Here is a 25,415-nt window from a genome sequence, read left to right as displayed (position 1 = left end):
TCATCCCATGGCAAAAGGTATTTTAGTGTCAATGAAATCCAGTTGTTCCAGAAGCAAGTGGCTCCGAAGGGGCTGGTGCGCAGCCAGCCGTGTGTGCTGAGCTCACTGCGGAATCGGCTGCTGCTTTTCCAACTCCATCTCTGCTCCAGAGATAATAAGCCTGGGGTGTGTGTGTGTGTGTGTGTGTGAGAGAGAGAGAGAGAGAGAGGGAGAGAGGGAGAGAGGGAAAGAGAGAGAAAGCAAGTAGCTATAGTAACTCTACAGAAGCCCCCAGCCTATTGTTTTTTGCAGATCTAAACATGATATGTAAAGAGAAAGTTTTCACAGCATATATCAATGCATGAGTTCATGTTATTGTGGAAATCCAAAAATACAGGAAGAAAAAGGTTACTCATGGGCACATGCATGTCCCACTATCCCACATCCCTACGTAATGGTAGCTATTAATTCTGAAATCTATTACTTTTTATTATTCTAAATGTAGTACATATTCACTGTAAATAATCTAGGAAAGAAATAAGACAAACATTTAAGTTGCCTATCATATTTATCTTAAATTGCCTGTCATAAATATTTAACTTAACTAAATGTAAGTTATGTATTTATTTTATTTTAAATATAGTACTCTTTTCCACTTAGATAACTGCTTTGAAGTGTTCCATTTCGATCTTTTTCTCGGGGTAGTTATATTGCTTTTCGGGTCACATGAAATGCAGATGTGCTTGCGCTGGGAGCTTCTTTTCACATCACTCTTCAAGTGGCATAAGGGTCCCTGTCTTTCTGTTCAAGTGTCTCAGTGGAGTTCAAAAGAGCAACGAACATGAGTCTTTTTTATAAATTGAATAATTAGAGTTCATCACCTATCTGATGTCCTCCCAGCATCCAGAAACTTTGAATATTACTGTGCTGAGTTACAAAGCTTTGCATTCTTGCTTCCTTAGGAAAGACAAACACCAGTAAATGCAAATAGGCATCACCTGGGAATCCAGAGAGGAAAGTTGTGTTTTTGTTAAAAGGGACACTCCCTTCTCCCAGGAAATGTTAGGGCCAAGTCTAATGTCTCATTAATCACCTTGTATTCTGGTAACCAATTAGGATGCAAGACAAGTGGCATAGCAGGTAAACCCGAAAAGCCATTCATTGCCTTGCTCTGTGGTTAGACCAGCCTAAGGGATATTTAGCTATAAGGCTGGGCAGTGCAGTGCCTTACACCTGTAATCCCAGCACTTTGGGAGTCCTAGGTGGGAGGATTGCTTGAGCCCAAAAGTTCGAGACCAGCCTGGGCAACATGGCTAAAACCTGTCAAAAGAAAGAAAGTAAAGAAAAGGAAAGAAAGAGAGAGAGAAAGAAAGAGAAAAGGAAGGAGAGAAAAAGGAAGAAAGAGAGAGAAAGAAAGGAAGGAAGGAAAAGAAAAGAAAGATTAGCCTGGTGTGGTGGCATGCATCTGCAGCCCCAGCTACTTGGGAAGCTAAGGTGGGAGGATCACCTGAGGCTGGGATGGACCTCTCCAGGCTGCAGTAAGCCGTGATCACACTGCTGCACTCCAGCCTGGGTGACAGAGTGAGACCTTGTCTCAAATTAAATATATATTTAGCTGTCTCCTCCTGGAGATGTAGCAACTACTGTCAGTGGAAGAGAGAAGAATGTTGTGTGACTCATTTTGCTGACCAAAAGCCACCATGATGCAGCAGATGCCATCAGGCCCCGGTGCGTGGAGCTCAGGCACCTCTGTGACGGTTTCATCAATGAAAACAAGAAAAAACAAGTGCCTTCCCTGATAAGTGAACAGGTGTAAATTGGTTTGGGCTTGTCCACCTCATAGTGTAATTTACTGTGGTTAGACCCCTGATACTTCATGCTGTTCCGTGACAATTTCCCATTGTCTCAGAATCCTTATAGACATCTTACAAGCTCAGACATGCTGAGAATGATGGTGGCTCTGAGTTGTGGTCAGGCTAAGCACACAGGGCACTGTTTCTTTCCTAAAGGTCAGTCAATGGTGTGAGGCAGGAATCTACCTCTTGGCTTCCCAAGCTGTAGACAAGTGCCAGTCTCGAGAGGGGGTTGACATCGCCTTGAACGACATTGCGACATTCCTGGGCACAGCCAAGGAGGACCCGCTGCTCAGCCCCAAGGAGTTTTATGACGAGTTTGAGTTGTTACTCACCCTCGATGCAAAGGTAATGCTTCTGGGTTGATTCTGTGGTTGGGAAACAGAAGGGGAGGGAGGCACTGTACCTTCTTCCTGATAAAGTACACGCAGGGTGTCCTGACCAGGTGGTATCGAGTGGGCAGACCGGTTCCGAAGCCCTCCCATGGCCTCTTAGCCTCCTGGCCTGAACGTCCTGGCACACTGACCCTTCGTCTGCCTAAATCAGTCATTTCTCTGTTAGTGCTTATGAGCATTCCTGATGTACCGCATGCTGTGCTGTGTGCTAGGCTACCACGTGAGCAGAAACAGGCACGCTTCCAACCCTCACTGAGCTTACAGTTTCGTGGGAGAGGCTGACATTAACAAAATAATCACACAAAAACGTGTTACAAGCTGATGTAAGTGCTGTCAAGGAGGGATTAGGGTCAGGCATGTGACAGAGGAACTTGGCCTGGACTGGGGTCAGAGAAGGCTCTCAGGAAGAGTCACTTCAGCTAAAGCCTGGAGAACAAGAAGATGCGAGAGCCTTTCCAGACAGGAGGAACAGCCTGTGCAAAGCGTCCAGGCTGGAGGGAGCCTGGCACGGTGCAGACCAAAAGGCCAGGCTGCTGGAAGCTGGAGAGCAACGGAAGTGTGTTTGGGGTGAGGTCAGAGAGAGGCAGGCAAGGTGGGCTTTGTGGGCCACATGAAAGAGTTTGGATTTAAGCAGGGGAATAAGTTGATCGGATTTGCGTTTGCGAAGCGCATTCTTCCATGAAGACAGCAGGTTGGCCATAGATCACCTTCCTCTGAGAGCCACATCACCTGGTCTGCACCTCTGGTTTAGCAGCTTCTTGTAGTTAGCTTCCTGGGCAGAGGGCAGGGGAGAGAGGATGCCGTGGAGGAGCAGGCTGGAACAGGGAGGGTCCAGCCTGTCTTAACTGTTGATGTCATTCTGGGGAATGCTCTGAAGTCCATCCATGGACTCAGGCCAAGAGCCTTTGCTCTATCTAACATGACGCAAACCGTACTGTATTCTAATTGTTTGTTTATTTTTATTTTTATTTTCTAGACAGAGTCTTGCTCTGTCGCCCAGGCTAGAGTACAGTGGTGCAATCTCAGCTCACTGCAACCTCTGCCTCCCGAGTTCAAGCTAGTCTCCTGTCTCAGCCTCCCGAGTACCTGGGATTACAGGTGCCCACCACCACACTTGATTAATTTTGTGTTTTTAGTAGAGATGGGGTTTCACTGAGTTAACCAGGCTGGTCTCGAACTCCTGTGCCAGGGTGTTCCAGGCACTGGAGACGTCATAGTGAAAGGATGCACCTTGAGGGTCTCAAGTAGGAGAGGCTGATCCTTAGAAGCACAATTCTGAAGCATGGCAGGGCACGTCTTGCATAATGATGCCTAGAGAGGGGTCATCTGAGGGAGGCAGGGATGTGGGGAGTAGGGGAAGGTGGGAGAAAGGAAATGCTTTGTGTCCTTAGGCTGTATGCAGAGAGACACTTTGATCATGATTTGCTTTCGTTACTGCAGGCCAAAGCCCAGCAAGTCCTACAGAGGCTGGGTGATGTGCAGGAAATATTTCACAAGAGGCAAGTGAGTCTGATGAAACTGGCAGCCAAACAGACTCGTCCAGTGCAGCCTGTGGCCCCACATCCCGAGTCGTCACCAAAATGGGTGTCATCAAAAACCAGCCAGCCCCCCACCTCGGGTACGTTATTTCAGGAAAAGCAGCTTTGTGGCTTTTGTGTTTCATCAGCACCATAAGGACTGAGACTTGTTGTCTATGATGGATAATGGTCACTGTTTTAACAGACACTATTAAAACAGACAGATAGGGCATAGTGCAGACATGGATGGCATGAACACTTAGATAATAACACCAAGTGCCTGGATGCAGGGAGAAACACACAATCTACTGAAGGAATAGCAAAAATGCATCGTAGGCCAAGCTCAGTGGCTCACGCCTGAATCCCAGCACTTTAGGAGGCTAAGGTGGGCAGATCACCTGAGGTCAGGAGTTTGAGACCAACCTGGTCAACATCGGGGAGCCCCATCTCTACTAAAAATACAAAAATTAGCCCGGTGTGATGGCGGACACCTGTAATCCCAGCTACTTGGGAGGCTGAGGCAGGAGAATTGCTTGAACCTGAGGCAGAGTTTGCAGTGAGCCGAGATCGCACTGCTGCACTTCATCCAGCCTGGGCAACAGAGTGAGACTCTGTCTCAAAAAGCAAATAAAATAAAATAAAAGTGCTTCATAATAATAACAACATAGTAATAACAGCATAAAATAGACCTCATTTAGGACCTTTAGAAGGCCTACATTTTATTAGCAATGGAGTAGTAAAATTGGATGAGAAGATTTTAAAAAATAGGTAAGTTCTTACGCTCGTCCCACAGGGTCTTGATTACCATAACTTACTAGTTAGCCTTTAAGACCAGGTCATGTAATGTTCCAACACTGTTCTTTTTCAACGTTGTTTTGGCTATTTTAAGTCCTTTTCATTTTTCCATGAATTTTAGAATCACCTTTCAGTTTCTGCTGGGATTATGATAGGGATTATACTGACTGTGTGAGCCAATTTGGAGAGAACTGTCATCTTACAGATACTCAGTTTTCCAGTTCATTAATAGGTTAGAGCTTGTTATTTAGGTCATCTTTAATTTCTCTCAACAATGCAGTAGTTTTGAGTGCAAAGGCCTTAGGCATTTCAAATTTTTTAACCCTATAATGAATGGAATTTACCATATATAATTAAGAATAGGAATAGATTTCTATGTAGAAGTATAATCCTATCATCTGTGAACAGGGATGCTTTTACTTTTTCTGTTTCAATCTTTATACTTTTTTTTGTCATATAATGACTGGGCCCTCTGCTACAATGTTAAGTAGAAATGCTGAGAACAGACATCTTCGTCTTTTCCCAATATTAGGGAAAGAGTTCCCATTTCACCTTTAAGTATGATGTTAGCTATAGGTTTTTCGTAGATGTCTTTTATCAGATTGAGGAAATTCTCTTCTATTTCTATTTTTTTGAGAGTTTTTATTGTAAATGATTATTGACTTTTTCAAGTGTTTATTTGGTCCATGTATGGAGATTCTGATATGGTTTTTATTTATTTGTTAATATGGTAAATTACAATGATTTGTTTTCAAATGTTAAAACAACTTTACATTCTTGGAATAACTGGCCTTGGGCAGAATGTGCATGTCATTTGTTGTGTTGTGTATTGTGAAGCTCTGTCATTAAGCAAATATATATTCATGGTTTTTATGTCTTTCATATATATTAGCCCTTTTATAATTACAAAATGTCTCTCCTTTCCTCCTTATCTCTAGAAATACTCTTAAAGTCTATTTTGTCTGATATTGTCACAGCCATTCCAGTTTTCTCACGCTTAGTGTTTGTACAATATATTTTTTTCATTCTTCTGTCTTTGCATTTAAAGTATATTTGTTGTTGGCAGCATATAGTTGGGCCTTACCTTTTTATACATTGTTACCTCTGCCCTGTAATTGGAGTGATGAGATTTTTATGTTTATATCCTACATAATTATTGATATAGTTGGATTTCGAGCTCCTGTTTTGACATCCTATATGTCTCATGTGCTTTTTATTCCTGTTTTCCTCCTTTCCTGCCTTTTGGGTTAGTAAATATTTTTTTGTATTTTGTTTTAATTCCTCTGTTGGCTTGTTATCATGTCTCTTTGCATTGTTTTTCACCCAGACTAGGGATTATCATATGCATCCTTAACTTGTCATGATCTGTTGAGTTAGTTTCATACCACTGTATGCAAAATATGGGAAATTTACAATGTTGTACTTCCGTATGCTCCCCATCCATCCTCTGTGCTATTCTTATTATAAATCTTACATCTATATATGTTAAACCCCCACTATGGCATTGTAATTTTTGCTTTAAATAGTCATATATCAAATTAAGAGAAATACGTGTACGTGTGTGTGTGTGTGTGTTTGTGTGTGTACATACCCCCTTATTCACCATTTCTGGGATTCTTCATTCCTTATTATAGATTTGAGTTAATACCTTGTGTCATTTCTCTTCAGAATGAAGAGCTTCTATTAGTATTTATTGTTGGGGAGTCTATTAGTAACAATTTTTTTTGTCTTTATTTTTTCCTTTTTGTGGACAACAGTGTCTTGCTATATTGCCCAGGCAGGTTTTGAACTCCTGGGCTCAAGCTGTCCTCCCGCCTCTGCCTCCCTATGAGCTGGAATTATAGTTGTGAGCCACCATGCCTGGCCTGTTAGCAATATATTCTTTCATTTTTTGCTTATCGGGAAATTCTGGGGTGTTTTGGTAGTCCTGCACTTAGTACAATTTACAGTTCCTTGTCTTCCATCACGTATCCTAGAATCCTTAGAATGAAGCCTTGATAACATTTAGTGTATTTCTTTCCTGAACTTTTGTCTGCAAACACACACACACATCCACATACACACTCTAACACACATGCATACATATACCATAGACATACCCAAACATACACAGAGACATCCTTCTTAGATGGTTGGAAACAGAGCTTGGTTCTCTTGACCTTTCATCTTTCCTCAAGCTCAACTATGTTCACGTCTGTGACTTGGCCTCAGTCATTGTTTCAAGGCACATGTTTGTTTCAAGTAAATAAAGCAGGAATTACAGATTTGTTTCTCAGCTTTTCAAATACAAGATTTCGTAACAGATAATACTCCTTCCCAGAATAAACAGGTCTTCGTCAAGTCTGAACAGGTCGTCGGTGACCTAAGTCGGACAACCAGCTTGTTTAGCAGAACGATCCTGCACTTTTGTTTTTGGCGCGTATCTACTGAGCGTGGACTCCAGCAAGTCACTAAAAGAATTTTCAAACATTTTTAACTGATTCCTTAGTAACTGAGTCTGTGCCAAGATAAGCAATGGTATTTCACAGTGTAAAGAAAGAAGATGGGTGGAGGGACTTAAGAGCTGGAATGTCAGCTCCGACTCTTGTTAGCTGGATGCCTTGGCTACAACTTTTAACACTTCTGACGTTCATAAGGAATGTGAAAAAACTTTTTAATGCCATGTATTATAGTAATAGCCAAAATGTGTTATGCATTGTATATGATCTACATTCTTCACATATTAACTCATTCAAGCCTGATAACAGCCCTTTACTGTGGGATTTCTCATTTTTCCCTACTTTACAGATGAAGAGGGTAAGGCACAGAGCTGACTGTAATCATGTGTGGCTCGTGCATGGAAGAGCAAGGTTTGAACACTGGCCGTGTGGCGTCTGTGCCCCTGCCCTCACTCCTTCACTCTACTTACAGTGTCAAGGGCAGGCGCTTCTCAGTCCTGGCGTCACCGGCCATAGTGCATGCATTTCTAACATCTAGTTACTATGCCTGGAATCACGTACTTTATAGAGATTCCACAGAGAGGGAGGAGCCCAAAGGATTGTCTGTTATGACACAGCAGCATTGATGGTCATATATATAACCTGGGGCGGCAATGTACTTTTTTTTAGATGAAATTTTGCTCTTTTTGCCCAGGCAGGAGTCCAGTGGCTCGATCTCAGCTCCTTGCAACCTCCACCTCCCTAGTTCAAGCAATTCTGCTGCCTCAGTCTCCCAAGTAGCTGGAATTATAGGCACGCACCACCATACCCAGCTAATTTCTGTATTTTTGGTAGAGACGGGGTTTCACCACGTTGGCCAGGTTGGTCTTGAACTCCTCACCTCAGGGGATCCACCTGCCTCGGCCTCCCAAAGTGCCGGGATTACAGGTGTGAGCTACCATGTTTGACCTTTTCTACAATTTTCAACATAACATCTATGAAAAACCCATAGAAAGCCCAAGCTGCTTCCAGTTGGCTCACAGAATGCAAGGGTTGGGAGGGGCCTCTGGAGGTCAGATGGACAACCTCCATCAAGCCTACCATAGCTAAGAATCAGGGTGATATCTTGATGGCATTCGATGAATGGCATTTTGGCCTTGGGACCTGGAAATCCTCAAATCCTGGGATTAACCACGTCTCCTGTGAGTTTCCCAAGGGAACAGCATATACAAGCGTGGTGACTGTGACAAATAAGAACTCAAAGTACCGCTTGTCTGTTAGCCTTGTGGCCGTCACCCTCAGTGCTTGGCAAAGCTGGTAAGGTGCGTTAAGAGACCTCGAGGCCTAACCAGGGCTTCTCCTCTTCAAGTCCCACTTTTACTACCAAATGTCCATAGAGCTTGAGAAAAGATGTTTCCCAGGTGTCTAGGCCCTCGTGGGGAGGGGAGAAGGGAGATAGAGTGACCGAGAGAAAGGAGCAAGGGCAAGACAGCCCAATCTCTTCCCGACTCAGCCAACTGATTCTAACTCATAGTCCTCCCATCCACTGGTAAGCATGGGTCCATCAGTAATGGAATCCAGCAATGATACCGTCAGATTAGCTGCAACAACTTCTGGCTAGGGCAGGCATGGCCATCCCCTTACAATATAGTCATAGTATGATTGTGTGTGTACATGTATGTGTGTAAACAGAGGGAGAGCATTTGAAAGAAGACTGTAAGGAAATATACCAAGTGATTATGCTTCAAGATTTTAGTGTTTTTCAGATTTTCTGTAATAAGCACAAATTATTACCTTTATAATGGAAAATATCTTCAATACAATGTGGTACCTAGAACCAAGAACAACATCAAGTGCAAAATTATGCTGTACACGTGATGTATGCAAAGCAGCAGTACATAAGAGAATCCATAACGTTTGTCATGGGAAGACTTCATGAGGAAAGTGCCCTTTTTTTTGTTTGTTTGAGATGGAGTCTCGCTCTGTCACCCAGACTGGAGTGCAGTGGTGTGATATTGGCTTACTGCAACCTCCGCCTCCCAGGTTCAAGCCATTCTCCTGCCTCAGCCTCCCAAGTAGCTGGGATTACAGGCACGTGCCACTGTGCCCAGCTAATTTTTGTATTTTTCATAGAGATGGGGTTTCACCATGTTGGCCAGGCTGGTCTCGAACTCCAGACCTCAGGTGATCTGCCTGCCTCAGCCTCCCAAAGTGCTGGCATTACAGGTGTGAGCCACCAAGCCTGGCTGCAAGTAGCCTCTTAGCTGGGCCTTAAAAATGGGAATGACGGAAACTCTACTGCTCTTCACTACCACGTTACTATATTTGCTGATTTGTTGTAGTTTGATGTTTCGTGTGGTGCTGGGTGTGACTTTTTTCTCTTCTGCTGAAATGTCAAGTCCCTGCAGTCAAGGATTCTGTTTCTTTTCTGTGTCTCTCCTTCACCTCCAGTTTCATCCACCACCTAGGAGATCAATGCAGCAGCTCAGCTGGGCTTGTTTTAGTTAACCACGTTGACATGGTCCAGCTAACTGTCCAAGTCAGACAAAGTGAGTTATAATTTGTAAGTCGGATAACCAAATTAATGGCAGGTTTTCTTAGTCCCTCTAGCTCCTCCTCTGAGAACGTCTGAGGAACCTTATACCGAGACAGAGTTGAACTCCTGGGGAAAGGGAGACCATGAGACTAACTTTGAAGTCAAGGTAAAATTATCTTTATTTTACTTATAGAACTTTCTGACAAGAGAGAAGATTGCTGTCATAATTATCAATAAATCAACAAGTCGTGTTTCCTTAATGTGCACCTATTGTCACCTCAGAAGATGAGCCCATAAAGGCACATAGCACAGACTAATGCTTTTAAGAACTGGGGTTTGCAGGTTTTGTTTCTTTTCTTCCTTTTTTTTCTTCTTAATGGCAACTAGAAATGAAAGCTGTTTGGTCGTGTATGTGATTATTGGTAGATACTGTTGTAGTAAAGGAAAAATCATTTTATTCATTTCTGTAATCTGACTTCATATTTAGAATTGGTAGAACAGTGAATGGTTCATGTATAAAAAGAGCATGACAAAATTGCATAGAGCTGCACACACGTGTGCACACACACAAGTGTGTGAATAACTGGTGAACTCTGAGTAGGCTCTTTGGATTGTGCCAATGTCGATTTCTTAGATGCAACATTGGAGGAGGTTGGGGAACGGGCACATGAGACCTTCCGTTTCTTTGCAACCTCATGTGACTTAATATAATTATTTCAAAGCAGAAGTTTTTTTAAAAAAAGCATAAGCTTTGGAATCAGGGAGATCTGCGTTTAAGCGACATGACCTCTTTAAGCCTCAGCTTCTTGCTTGTGCAAATGGGCATGACAGCAGCTACCTCCTGAGAATATTTTGAGCATGAAATGAAAATTTTAAAATTGCTAAGCACTCTATAAATTTTAAAGTAACATATGTTTAGAAGCTGGAGTGTAATTAATTGTGAATTGATTGTGAGTATATGCTGCTGCATAGCAACCTTCGAAGGGGTTTCCTTTCCCCTGCCTCACTGAAAATGAAACATTTAACTGGCTGAATAGTTCTGAAACCAGAGGCTATGGACTCAAATGAACTTCAGCCACATTTATGATCCATCATCAATCCCCAAAGTATCTGAATATAGAACCCCAAGGGAAGGAACTCCACTGACCTTGAGAGAGTCCGGAAGAAAGCAAGTTTCAGGCTTTTCTTCTTGGAGGTAGAAACAGTGTGAGAATGAGAGTTCTCAGCAGACATTTCTTAGAGAGAGAGAAAGCTGCGTCCTTCTGCCAATTTGTTTAGTCATCCTGTATTCAGGGCAGATTAGGACGTAGCCACTGCTGTCCGCAAATCCCTCGTGGTTGGAGGAATCACATCGTCGTGTTTTCTCAAGTTAGGAAACTATGAAATTTCATACTGTCTTGATCAGCCACCTAAAAAAGTAAATAGCAACTTTTAAAAATAGATTCACCTGATTTACCACCCAGGAAGCTGTGGAACCATTAAGTACTATTAAAAGGGTTCCATTGTGGTCCTCTTGAAAAGTGAACATCAGCCTATCCATTTCTGCACCCTGGACTTCTGGGAGAATGCCATCTCTGAAGGTGAGGACTGTGTCACAGCCATCAGAGCTCATATTTGGCCCCTGAACTCATATGCTGTTGCTGTTAACTCACAGTGTGATTTGAACTCACTTCCTGTCTCGATGACCTACTTTGCCCATCTTCAGACAACATATTGATGATCTGCACACTATGGAGATGCCACAGGAATTTAAGTATATGGAAGTTCTCATACAGAGGAATCCAAATTAGAGAGATTTATTTCAATAATTGTGAATAATAAACAAGCGCTATTGTTTTATTTGTTGTAAAAGGAAAAAATGGATGGTGTAGGAGCAGCGGTGGGGATAGAATCAAGGCCTGTAGGCATGCGAAGTGTTGAGTAGAATCCCAGAAACCCTGGTCACCAAGCTGTTGGGTTCTTCCTTCTTTTGCCAAGTCGTTTAATTCAGACTCCAAACCCATCCTGTAAAGATGCTGTCTCCCTCTGTATTTAGACAACTCACCAGATAGTATGATTACTGTTCAACAAGCTAAGTCCAGGCTAAAATCGTCCTTCTGTGCTTCAGCTGTTTTCTTCCTTATTGCTGATTTGTTTGTGTGTTTAACGAAAAGCTTTCCCCACAACAGCATATGTGTTAACAGTGAAGGCGGTGGAGGAGGCAGAGTGGGAGCAGAGGCTGGTCAGATTTCTGTTTAGAAAGACCAAGGCTTTGAGGGGAAACGTAAGCAGAATCCATAAAGTCATGAACAACATGAGCAGAAACAGTGGATTTGTGCACAGAATCCCCAGATCCTAGACTTAGGAATGTATTTAGGACCAATAAATGCAGTTAGTGTTTCACACATTGGGTGTCATAACCAGGGAACGTGTTACTCCAAAATATGTAAGAAAACTAGTAAGAAATGGTAGGTTCGAAAAAAAGGTTTAGATTCATGTCTGTGCGGATCATGGATTATTAAGAGGGGGACAAGTCAATTGAGTAGCATCAACAGTCATCACTGCAGCTTGTGTTTAGTGGCCACTGTCCAGGATAGATGACCAGGATGCATAGAGCATGCATCTAACTCTGGATGTCTAATTCTGACATCCTTTTGACCTTAGTTCTAGCACTCAAAGATGAAATGACATCACAGCCAGTCTAGTAGAGTGAATTATAGTGTTGTGATAAATGCTACCCCTTTGCCCTTGAGAGTAAATACGCAGAGAAAAAAATAGCTGTGAACCGAAACCATTTATAGCACAGTCACTGACATTCACCACCTGTAACTAAAATCATGACATGGCTTGATCATGATCAGAGAAATCATTTTCTTTTCTGGCGGGGTGATCCTTGCCATGCTGGTTCCGGGGAACTTGAGAAGCTAAACTTGGCAAGGCAGAGTAAAATAAACTTGGCCCCAGTCTCCCGGGGCCATCTGGCGAGGGTGATGCTCTGCGCTCGGCTCATTGACGTCATCTGGGAAAGCCCTGCGGTGGAAGAGATTCGCGGTGGTTGTTGGCAATAGTGATATGACTGTTTCCTGTTCTTCCCTGGCTGGAAGCATGACTCACGGGAGGGAGCTGCTTTTCCCAGGCTGCCAACACCACAACCTTTTTGTAAGCTGGAAAGAAGTCAGAGGCTGACAATTTCTTTTTCCTAAATGTGAACCTACAGAATTAAGAAAGAGTTAACAGTGTTCCTTGGCACCTGTCAAAGTTATTTAAAGGAGCAGAAGCCTGTTCTGTGCTTGCAGAGGTTGAAAAATTATAATAAAGTATTGGCCGGGTGCAGTGGCTCACGTCTATAATCCTAGCACTCCGCAGGCCGAGGCGAGCGGATCATGATGTCAGGAGTTTGAGACCAGCCTGGCCAACATAGTGATATCCCGTCTCTACTAAAAATACAAAAATTAGCCAGGCATAGTGGAGGGTGCCTGTAATTCCAACTACTCGGGAGGCTGAGGCAGGAGAATCATTTGAACCTGGGAGGCAGAGGTTGTAGTGAGCTGAGATTGCGCCACTGCACTCCAGCCTGAGCGACAAAGCAAGACTCCATCTCAAAAAAATAAATAAAGTAACAGAAGCCTTTTCAGGTTTCTAAGCAAAGAGGTTCCTAAAGTAAAAAAAAAAAAAAAAAAAAAGTGTTTGAATGCAGGGGCTGGAAGGGAGTGGAGAGGAGAGTGGAGACTCACTACCACTGATTGAAGGCCAGGCTTTGTCCTGGGTGCTCTGTGTGCCTGGGTCCGTCTCTAGTCCTCAGAACCTTGCGAGACGATGTTTTCCATTTGATCAGCAGTGCTATGAGACTCAGAGGTTGCGTTTCCCCAAGGGTCATGCAACATGCAAATCCCAGTTGGAGCTGGGATTTGAAACTAGCAGTTTACTAATCTGGCAGCTTACATAACTACCTAACTTACCTATCTGATTATTTATTAATGCTGAATCTACGCAACCAGCAGCTTATTTACACTCTTGTGCCCTGAATGTCCTCTTCCACCAGATGGTGGTAAATCATATCAATTTCATAGGTGGCTGGTTAAATGAGAGGTGTGTGCGGAAAGCACCTAGCACTGTGCCTGGCACCTAGAAGGTTCTTGGTGAATTTTAGTTCCTCATTTAATCCTGTGTTTATGGACAGAGTGGTCAGTGTGAAAGATGAAAGAAGGTCAGATTCAGGGCTTACATGGGATTATCCTAATGTTGAATATGTATCTTACTGCCAAATGATAACAGATCAGGGGCCAAATTCAGTTCCTGTCTTCTCTTTAACTCCGAATCCCAAAAGGTTTTATTAATATTTCTGAGAACTATAAACACATTTCAATGCTTGCCTTCTATGATATTTGAAGTGTTGTCAGTGTCAGAGCTAATAGGAGATTCAGGGACTCCACCAATCCCGGGGTAGCCCCCAGCCAAGCTCTCTGAAGTTTCCAGAACAAAGATTCTTACGGTTTCCTGTATACTACAGCTCTGAGAAGCTTATGAATTATGCAGATTCCCAGGGCCCACCCTCTGAGATTCTAATCAGGGAGGTGTAAGGTTGGCTCCTGGAATCTGAATTTTTTTTTTTTTTTTTTTTTTTTTTTTTTTGAGATAGAGTTTCACTTTGTCGCCCAGGCTGGAGTGCAATGGTGTGATCTCGGCTCACTGAAGCCTCCACCTCCTGGGTTCAAGTGATTCTCCTGCCTCAGCCAGGATTGCAGGTGCCTGTCACCATGCCCAGCTAATTTGTATAGTTTTAGTAGAGACAGGGTTTCACCATGTTGGCCAGGCTGGTCTCGAACTCCTGACCTCAGTGCTGAGATTACAGGTGTGAGCTACCGTGCTCAGAATCTGAATTTTTAACTTACACTTTTGGTGACAAGAATGCAGGTGGTGTAAAGATACCACTCTTTGTAACATTGTCCTAGAGGTTACATTTATGGGCCATGAGGACTTGGGACAAAGAAAGCTCACTGAGTTGGATCTGGATTTCTCAGGCTAATATTGAGCCTAAAGTTTAGAAGAGTGAGGCGGTGATTATATTAGGCTATGAGAATGTATTTTTGTTGAGGGAGCTGAATAAGATAAAAGAGAAAAACATTAAAATTGCTGTTGGCCTTGCTCTTTCACCAATAAAAAAATGACAACACTGAAATATTTGGTGGGTTCAACAGAGTACATGGCTTATTCAGCTCAATTTAATATATATTAAGGCAATTGCTCTGGCTTATATGAAAATGATTGTATCATCAGGCCTAAACTCAGGAAGCTTGAAACTTTCATGGGGGAACAACTTATTTCCAGTAATTTATAATATAAAGCAGAATGACGTTTCTACCATAAAAGGAATATATAATGTGGTAGAGAGAGCAGTTCCTCACAAGGACATCAGGGATGGCTTTTAAAGGAGGTGGCATTTGAATTCAACTCTAAAGAATAAATAGGACCAGGCGCGGTGGCTCATGCCTGTAATCCCAGCACTTTGGGAGGCTGAGGTGGGTGAATCACGAGGTCAGGAGTTCGAGACCAGCCTGGCCAACATGGTGAAACCCCATCTCTACTAAAAAAACAAAAATTAGCTGGGCATGGTGGCAGGCACTAGTAATCCCAGCTACTTGGAGGCTGGAATTGGGAGGCTGAGGCAGGAGAATCGCTTGAACCCGGGAGGCAGAGGCTACAGTGAACCAAGATGGCTCCATGCTCCCCAGCTTCCGTGACAGAGCGAGACTTCATCTCAAAGGGAAGGTAGATGAGAGAGAGTTTACTGAGGCTTTGGTTGAGGAATGTTGATAGGAGGGAGGGCACCTGTGTATCAGGAAGCTGACTCAGACGGTGAAGAGCAGGTTAGGTGAAGGCAGGCAGGCTGACCAGCTGCTGGCGGTTGTCAGAGTCAGCTGAGACATCAGTGGTGAGAGCTTGCTAGTAGCCGTGGCAAAAAGAGATGAGCAGAAATCATACCCATTGACTGAAATGTTCTCCCTAGAACACAACTGTCGAGAAAATGCGTGGAATGAAAGAATGAATCAAAGCAGGAAAGGTAGGGAGAGGGAGCGTGATGCTGAAGACACCTTCGAGGCTCCTTCTTGAATTCCTCATGGGATGAATTTGTTGGTCCAGATAAAGTACTTAGGGGGAGCAGTAGGAACCTAGTAAAGGCTTATAACAGCTGAGTCCAGGTTTGGGGGTCTCATAGATTGGTAAGACCACCCTATACCCTCTGTCAGTGGAGCAAATGCTGCCCCAGAGGCTGCAGCCCTCCCACACCATTGATGCTAGGATAATCAACCCACTGGCCTTGTAGCTGTGTGGCAATTATTTGTAAACTAGCTTTGGGAGCAAATTTGCTGGGACAGAGACTGGCCTAATAAAGTGCTTTTCTGATTTGTGACTTTTATTTATGGGTTAAGATTTACAGACATAAAAATTGTTACAATGAAATTTATCCATGAAGATTAAAATCGGATGAAACCAAACAGCCTGAGAAGACTCAAGCTGTACAGCCAGCCTCTCTCCAGTGCCCTGGCACACTACGGACAGCCTCTCTCCAGTGCCCTGGCACACTACGGACAGCCTCTCTCCAGTGCCCTGGCACACTACGGACAGCCTCTCTCCAGTGCCCTGGCACACTACGGACAGCCTCTCTCCAGTGCCCTGGCACACTACGGACAGCCTCTCTCCAGTGCCCTGGCACACTACGGACAGCCTCTCTCCAGTGCCCTGGCACACTACGGACAGCCTCTCTCCAGTGCCCTGACACACTACGGTCAGCCTCTCTCCAGTGCCCTGGCACACTACGGACAGCCTCTCTCCAGTGCCCTGGCACACTACGGACAGCCTCTTTCCAGTGCCCTGGCACACTTACTTCCTTTACGTTGTCTTGGTTTGGGAATGTGAAAAAGTTACCACATAACATGTTTCTCACCTCCTGATACTTTAAACAGAATTACATATCTGCAAATCATTGTTAAAACATTTGCAGTCAGTTTTATAAGAAGATGTTTTTCCTGGAAACAAAACATTACCAATAGCATTTAGAGTATCAATCCAAAGCATAAAAGCCAATTTAACCAGTAAGCAAATTGAACTAATTACTAACATTTAAGATCTTAGATTAAAAAGGCTCTGAGGCTAGGCATGGTGCCTCATGCCTGTAATCCCAGTGCTTTGGGAGGCTGAAGCAGGATGATTGCTTGAGCTCAGGAGTTCGAGGCTGCAGGCTGCAGTGAGCTATTATCTAACACCACTGCACTTCAGCTTGGATGACAGACCAAGACCTTGTCTCAAAAAAAGAAAACAAAAAAACGCTGTGAAAACTTTGAAATAGGCAAAATTGGCCTTGTGTGGTGGCTCATGCTTGTTATCCCAGCATTTTGGGAGGCCGAGGTGGGCGTTTTATGAGGTTAGGAGTTCAAGACCAGCCTGACCAACATGGTGAAACTCCGTCTCTACTAAAAATACAAAAATTAGCCAAGTGTGGTGGCACATGCCTGTAGTCCCAGCTACTCAGGAGGCAGAGACAGGAGAATCGTTTGAACCTGGGAGGCAGAGGTTGCAGTGAGCCGAGATCGCGCCAGTGCACTCCAGCCTGGGCCACAAAGCGAGATGCCGTCTCAATAAACAAACAAACAAACAAGAAATAGGCAAAATTGCATTTAGGACCCAGTCTCTTCTCTTTCTCTCTTCATTTCCCATTTCCACAAAGCCTCAGGACCACGTAGGCTTGTTCCTCAAGCCTACCCTTCCCCTCCAAAGGGGCTTCAGTCTATACGAAGCCCCTCTTCATCCCTTCCTCCAGAACACCCCTCCCAAGGCAGCAGATCTGGACTAGAGGTAGAGGCGGTCTGAGCTAGTTCACAGCAGCGCAGGGGTGACGGGCAGTCCGAAAGCCCTTTAACTCTCCTGGAAATAGTTGCAGTTTTAAAAAAGGAGACAGACTGCGCAGTTCTCCAAAGGACTATTTAAGTGGCTTTTGCAGTCAATGAAATGGAAAGTAGGAAAAGAAGTGCTAGGAAGAGCCAGGGAGGTGGAGCAATAGTACATACCAACCAGCTGTGAATGCATGGCTGGGCAGGATTCTCTTCCTGCTCTCCGCAGCAAAACCCAGTAAGCCTCAAAAAAGGAAACAGTTGAGCGTTCCCCTCTTTGGCATCAGTTCTGGAGAGGAAGACAGAGCCACTCATTCCCGAGGCTCGTATTTTTCACTCTGGGACGGCATCTTGTAGAACGCCCGGGACTGGGGCTGTGGGCACATGCCCGGCGTCTTGTGGAACGCCCGGGACTGGGGCTGTGGGTACATGCCCGGCGTCTTGTGGAACGCCCGGGACTGGGGCTCTGGGCACATGCCCGGCGTCTTGTGGAACGCCCGGGACTGGGGCTCTGGGCACATGCCCGGCGTCTTGTGGAACGCCCGGGACTGGGGCTGTGGGCACATGCCTTTGCCTTTGTTTCTTTCCCTTACCTTTCTTTCTCACTATCCTCCCCTACATCCCATTTAGTAGAGACGCTTTGATAACTATTGATTCTTGGCATATCTTTTCATTTTATTTCCCAGTTCCATAATTAATTTATATAATTCATTAATTTTATAACACCAGAAAATGCTGAGCTTTTAACACTTTCTTATCACTCTATACTTTAAACAAAGAGGGTGGCACGGGCCCTTGAAATCTGCTTTTTTTTTTTTCTCCTCAGAATTGGGCCTAATAGCTCCTGTTTTTAAGAAAAGTGATTATAATAGTAAATAATACTTTCTCCTTAAATTACCAGATATCCTTGCTTTTTTTTTTTTTTTTTTTTTCTAAGACAGAGTCTCTCTCTGTCACCCAGGCTGGAGTGCAGTGGCGTGATCTCAGCTCACTGCAACCTCCACCTCCCGGGTTCAAGCAGTTCTCCTGCCTCAGCCTCCCAAGTAGCTGGAAGTACAGGCATGCACCACTAATTCTGTATTTTTAATTGAGACGTGGTTTCACCATGTTGGCCAGGCTGATCTCAAACTCCTGACCTCAGGTGATCCGCCGCCCTCGACCTCCCAAAGTGCTGGGATTACAGGTGTGAGCCACTACGCTCGGCCCAGACCCTGGCTTTAAAAGAGTTGGAACTGAAATCGCTTTCTACACATTCCTAAAACCATGAAGTAAAATCATTTAACTTTGGGAAAAAGCAAATTTAATTCCGCTCAAAGGTTGCTATCTCCATTTTAGGGAAGAAAAAAACAATTTCAAAAATCAATTGAAAATTAGCTATTGGAACTTTTCAAAATGTAAGTTTAAAAAAGATTTATATATCCTTTAGAGAAACTGAAAAAAAATTTTGTTTATAAAATTCCTCCAGGCTAGGAACTTAGCCTTTTTTTTTTTTTTTTTTTTCCGATTTTGAGAGCATGTATTTCCTTAAAATATAGGGGAAAAAGAACAGTTAGATTAGAAGTGTGTTGAGAAAATGTAAGAAGTTACCATTCAGGGTGCCCCTGGAGAGCCTGTGTGTTGGTTGGCGTCACTTTGGAACTGGAGAGAGGCTGGAACTGGGAGGTGGAGGTTTGCGGGTGGATATGGGGGTTGGGGGATGTGAGGGGAGCTGCACACAGAGCTTCATTCCTGCCTTCGTTGACACCCTTTTTCTTCAGGATAAAATGACCATTAGGGGAGAGGGGCTGTTCCGCCTGACTGGCCTCCCAAATAGCACCTGCTTGCTGCCAGCCCGTCTCTCCTAGGGATACCCTAGGGGCAACTCAGGGTGAACAAAGGCAGGGAAAAGGATGCAATGTCACAAGAAAGGACTGTTGCTCTGCTTGAGAAGAGCTGCCTTCTGTCATTCAGTGGAGCTCCTAAGGAATCCCTCACTAAGAAATGTGGCAGCAATTGCTGAGTTAGTCTGTGGTCATTACTTTTGTCTACTGTTTGAATAAAAGAAAGCTGTTACTTGAATATGCCCTCTTCCTCCTAGAGCTTTCAAATGTGTAATTTTAAATTTTCCCGAAAGTACTTTGGCTACAATTCAGCTTTCATCTCAAAATCAGAAGGAACAGCACTAGTCTTGGGGGTGTGTGTGTGCATATATATATATGTGTGTGTGTGCGCGCATACATATATATACATAATATATATATATAATATATATACACATATATATAATATATATATGTGTGTGCATACATATATAATATATACATATATATAATATATATATATTATATATATGCACACACACACACCATGGTATACCAAGGCACATTTTTTTGTGTGTATATATATATACACACACACATACACACACACACATAAAAACATATATACACATATATATACATATACCCATACATATATAGACACATATATATACCAAGATTGTCTATATTAATCTACTTTTCAATGGCAAAAACCTCAATTACTTTTGCACCAACACACAGAGGTGAGGTTTCCTAGCAAATCACACATCTCCCTCATTTTGCACAGAAGAGAATGAATGCACAGGTTGGGTGACTTAGCTAACATCTCACAGCTAGTGAGAAGCAGGAGTCTGTATTATACATGAACAGGCAGCTATTGCTCAGTACCTGCTGGAGGTCAGGCAGTACCTCCTTTAGTCCCCAAAAGGTAGACATCAAAGAGCCAACCATAAGTGCCATTTATTGAGCCTTTCTTTGTGCTAAGACATTATCTCTAATTGCCACATCAATCCTCTGATAAAGATGTAATTATCCCTGTTTTACAGATGAGGGAACTAAGGTACAGAATTCTTGCCCAAGGTCACTTTTAAATAAAAAGTTAGCCAGAAACTCCCATCAAGAACTGCTTCTCACACCCAAATGTGCACTCTTTTCACTCTTGATGAGGCTTCCAAATTGCAGGTCACAGTGGTGATAGTGAACTCAGTTTGGTGGATTCACTAGCACTTAAAAAGAAATCAGTAAGAGCAGAAAGAAAACAGGTAACATTTAAAAATAGGCCGGGCGTAGTGGCTCATGCCTGTAATCCCAACACTTTGGGAGTCCAAGGCGGGCAGACAGCTTGGGAGTTCGAGACCAGCCTCGCCAACATGGTGAAACCCTGTCTCTACTAAAAATACAAAAATTAACCAGACATTGTGGCAAGTGCCTGTGATCCCAGCTACTCGAGAGGCTGAGGCAGGAGAATCGCTTGAACCCAGGAGGCAGAGGTTGCAGTGAGCCAAGATCACAGCACTGCACTCCAGCCTGGGCAACGAGAGCGAAACTCCATCAAAATAAGATAAATAAAATAAAATAATTTTAAAAATAAAAATAGAAGATACCACATCAGTTATGCCGTAAATGAAAAAATGTGTGTGTATGTGTATGTATGTATGTGTGTAATGATGTACTTCTTATGAGTTGTGGTCAGACTTTGAAAGCCACTATGCTAGAACACAGCTAATCTGTCTACACCTTAATAAAACATTGGTGTACAGTGCAGCTTTCATGAATGCAGCCTCTGGATCTGCTGTGGGTCCTTCCCATTCCCTCAATGGCACCAGTGTTCTATTCCACTGGACTTGCTTGGCAGAGGACACTTTCTCTACCCACATGCCAGCTGTCTGCACATGTCAGCAAGAGCCAGGGTTGATGCAGCTGAGTCTGTGCCAAAGCATTTCTGCAAGCTCCTGAGGGCACCTCATGCATGACAAGATCTATAAATTAGGGAGACGTCATCATTCAGTGTAAAAGATGACAAAGTCCACTACCTACACCTGAGTCATTGTTACCTTTCCATCACTAGGTTATTACGAAATAAGACTCTGTAATCCACTCTGCATACAATAGATCAACAGAGTTCCAAAGAGCACAATGCATTTTATAACCCGGAGCAGGTTTCACAGTGAGAGGAAGTTTTGTTAGTAATAATGGTCACTCTTTATGAAGGGCCTGTATTACAGGCTGGGGACCCAAAGATGAGTAAGACTGAGTTCAAAGTCTCGTGGGGAACTGGGGCATAGGAATGTCATCGACGAGAAATGCAAAAGGATGCAATGTAACATTCACTGCCCTGTGAATTAGTTCAACTTTACGTAGAAAATGTGAGGAAAGACTTTTTGTAGTGTGGTGAAAATAATTAGACTGAATTTGAATCCTGGGACTGGTTTGAATATGAATCCTGGGACTCGTATTTACTCATAAATATATATATATATATATATATATATATATGTATATATGTAATTATATTAAATTATATTTATATAATATTTAATATATTTATATATAATATATTATATATTTAAAATATAAAATATAAATATATATTATATATTTATATACAAGTATATCAATATAATACATAAATATAAAATTTTAAAAATATAAATAAAATATAAATCTATTTTAATATATAAATATAAAGTATATGTTATATAAAATTACATATAAATAATAAATATAAAAAATATAAAGCATAAATATATAAATATATATTTGTATATTTGTATATATTAAATATATTTATATCTTAAATATTTATATGTTAAATATATTATAATTGTATGATATATATTTCATTATATTAATGAAATATATAATTTAATAAATATATTTCATTATATTAATGAAATATATATTTAAATTAATCATTTACTATATATATATTTTTTTTGAGACAGGATTTCACTCTGTCACCCAGACTGGAGTGCAGTGGCGTGGTACTAGCTTACCACAACCTCTACCTCCCAGGCTCAAGTGATTGTCCTGCCTTAGTCTCGCGAATAGCTGGGATTACAGGCACGTGCCACTACTGCCCAGCTAATTTTTGTACTTTTAGTAGAGACAGGGTTTCATCATGTCGGCTAGGCTGGTCTTGAACTTCTGACCTCAAATAATCCACCAGCCTCAGCCTCCCAAAGTGCTGGGATTGTAGTTGTGAGCCACTGCACCTGGCCAATTTCCATATATTGACTCATGAAAAATATTATCTGGTCCCTGGTCAGATATATATATGGATATACATATGGATATATATATAGTAGAGAGGACTAAAATTTAGATTCTTATTGGACTGACATTCTATTTTAAAAAGAAAACATATATATATGGATGTGTGTGTGTATAGACCTAGAATATAAGATTGCCGTATTGTTTTAGAGCTGAATTGGCAAAACTAGTATCCCAGATACTTCTTTAGTTAGCTTGCTTTCTGGATATGATACCAGAATTGGGAAGACACCTATAAAAAAGATGTAAGATCCACAGTTTTCTTTAGTCCACTCAGCATTTTAAATTGCGGACCCAGTGATCAGCATTGTGGATGCTGGGGCCTTGCCTGGACTGCTTTCTGGGAGCCAGGAAGCTTACTCTGTAGCTGCAGTGTCAATCACTCGCTGAGCAGCGGGCTGTCCATCTCACCTACTTTGCAAGGAGATTTCCCATCTATATTCCTCAGTCAGGGGAGAGCTCATCCTTCAACTCGTAGTTCAAATTTACAAGGAACCTTTGTGTTTACTCATTAAATTGCCCTTAACAATTTAATGAGGGCCTTTTGAAAGAGAGCCTTTTCTGAATCTATACTACCTTTTTTGAGAATGTAAATTAACACGTCTAAACAGAACCGTAACCTTATTTATAAAGCGTAAATGATGTTTCCCCAGTGTGTGTTGTAAAATATTGACTGCAAAGGGTAAACAAACTGTGGTACCTTCAAACAATATAAAATAGTCATTAAAAAGTCATTGACTACTGATAGAGGCAACACCAGGGATGTATCACAAAAGCCTTTTGCTACGTGAAAGAAGCCAGACTCAAAAGGCTGTATACACTCTACTCCATGATGCTAGGCCAAGCATGTGGACAGAAATCAGAGCAGTGGCTGCCAGGAGTGACTGCAAAGGGAATTTGGGGGTAGGGAAGATGTTCTGTATTTTCACTGTGGTGGTTTCGTAGCTATGTACATGTATGAAAATGTAACCAACTCTACATATAAAAAGGTTAATTTTTTGGTATGTAACTTATACCTCAATAAAACTAAAAAGACTTTAATAAAATAGATTGAAATGGAAGTGCTTGGCCCTGCTCTGTCGCCTGTCACCGCTGCCTGGGCCCGAGCGGTCCACTGCACCGTGAAGACAGACAGATTCCAGACGCAATGCTGGGAATTCAGGCCTCCAATCCCAGATGCCGTGTCCAGCAAAGGCTCCGTGGTTCTGGCCTACATTGTTTGCCTGGATGCCTCCTGCATCCTCGTGTGGCTGAAGGAACAAGGCTATGACATCACTGCCTATCTGGCCAACAATGGCCAGAAGGAAGACTTCAAGGAAGCCAGGAAGAAGGCACTGAAGCTTGGGGCCAAAGAGGTGTTCAAGGGGGTTTGTGGAGTTGTTCATCTGGCCGGCCATCCAGTCCAGCGCGCTGTATGAGGACTGCTATCTCACCAGGCCCTGCGTTGCCCGCAAACAAGTGGAAATTGCCTAGCGGAAGGGGGCCAAGTTTGTGTCCCACAGTGCCACGGGAAAGGGGAACAGTCAGGTCCGGTTTGAGCTAACCTGCTACTCGCTGGCCCCCAAGATAAAGGTCATTCTTCCTGAGGATGCCCGAGTTCTACAACTGGTTCAAAGGCCACAATGACCTGATGGGATACACAAAGCAACATGGGATTCCCATCCCGGTCACTCCTAAGAACCCGTGGAGCACGGACGAGAACCTCATGCACATCAGTTATGAGGCTGGAGTCCTGAAGAACCCCAAGAACCAAAGACCCAGGACCTCGCCAAAGCCCCCAACACCTCTGATATTCTTGAGATCCAGTTCAAAAAAGGGGTCCCGTGAAGGTGACCAACGTCAAGGATGGCATCACCCACCGGACCTCCTCAGGTACCTGAACAAAGTCGCAGGCCAGCATGACGTGGTCCGTATTGACATCATGGAGAACTGCTTCATTGGAATGAAGTCCCAAGGTATCGACGAGACCCCGGCAGGCACCATGCTTTACCATGCTCATTAAGACATCGAGGCCTTCACCATGGATCGGGAAGTGTGCAAAATCAAACAAGGCCTGGGCTTGAAATTTGCTGAGCTTGTGTACACCGGTTTCTGGCACAGCCCTGAGTGTGAATTTGTCTACCACTGCATCGCCAAGTCCCAGGAGCGAGTGGAAGGGAAAGTGCAGGTGTCCGTCTTCAAGGGCTGGGTGTCCATCCTAGGCTGGGAGTCCCCACTGTCTCTCTACGATGAGGAGCTGATGAGTGTGAAGGTGCAGGGCAATTATGAGCCAATTGATGCCACCAGGTTCATCGACATCACCTCCCGCAGGCTGAAGGAATATCATCGTCTCCAGAGCAAGGTCACTGCCAAATAGACCCCTGTACAATGAGGAACTGGGGCCTCCTCACTTTGCAGATCCCCCAAGTACAGGCGCTAGTTGCTGTGATAATCTGTAATTTTGACGTGTTCTCCCCAGCAGGCAGGATAGTGGGGCTTCCAGGCCCCAGCTTTGTTCCCTGATTCCCCTGAAGCCTGCAAATGCGTCAAAGGCAAAGGTGGGAGGGCAGCTGTGGTGAGGAGCTATAAAATAACAAAAGATTAAAAAAATGGAAGTGCTTTTTCAGAACTAAGGACAATTCACCATCTAATCTCTGTTCACTAACTAATTTGTATTTTGATTCTGGATAAATTATGCTGACTCTCAGGAATTTGTTTGCCGTAAATAGGAAAATAAAGAATTGCTTCATAGAAATTGAATCTCTAAATCTAAAATATCTAAATCTTGCCTGTAATCCCAGCACTTTGGGAGGCTGAGGCGGGCAGATCACCTGAGGTCAGGAGTGCGAGACCAGCCTGGCCAACATGGTGAAAGCCCATCTCTACTAAAAATACAAAAATTAGCCAGATATGGTGGTGCGTGCCTGTAATCCCAGCTTCTTGGGAGGCTGAGTCATGAAAATCAGTTGAACCTGGGAGGGGGAGGTTGCAGTTTTTTTTTGTT

At 43.2% G+C, this 25,415-nt stretch overlaps 1 protein-coding gene and 1 pseudogene across 7 annotated transcripts in view; both read left to right on the top strand.

The window, feature by feature from the left end:
- MCF2L2 (MCF.2 cell line derived transforming sequence-like 2) overlaps positions 1-25,415 on the top strand; it is a 279,331-nt gene that overhangs the window by 125,045 nt on the left and 128,871 nt on the right. For all 7 annotated transcript variants that reach the window (XM_064366851.1, XM_064366850.1, XM_064366853.1 and 4 more), the window contains 3 exons: positions 1,989-2,180; positions 3,668-3,845; positions 9,558-9,658. In XM_064366851.1, coding sequence (XP_064222921.1) covers positions 1,989-2,180; positions 3,668-3,845; positions 9,558-9,658 — 471 coding nt within the window. The remainder of the gene's footprint in view (positions 1-1,988; positions 2,181-3,667; positions 3,846-9,557; positions 9,659-25,415) is intronic.
- LOC105720546 (argininosuccinate synthase-like) lies at positions 22,469-24,841 on the top strand (annotated as a pseudogene).

Source organism: Aotus nancymaae, unplaced genomic scaffold (genome assembly GCF_030222135.1).
Source record: "Aotus nancymaae isolate 86718 unplaced genomic scaffold, 86718_ANA_hifiasm-v0.15.2.pri h1tg000067l, whole genome shotgun sequence".
In the NCBI taxonomy this organism is placed as follows: domain Eukaryota; kingdom Metazoa; phylum Chordata; class Mammalia; order Primates; family Aotidae; genus Aotus; species Aotus nancymaae.
This window is presented reverse-complemented; position numbering and strand designations above follow the sequence as displayed.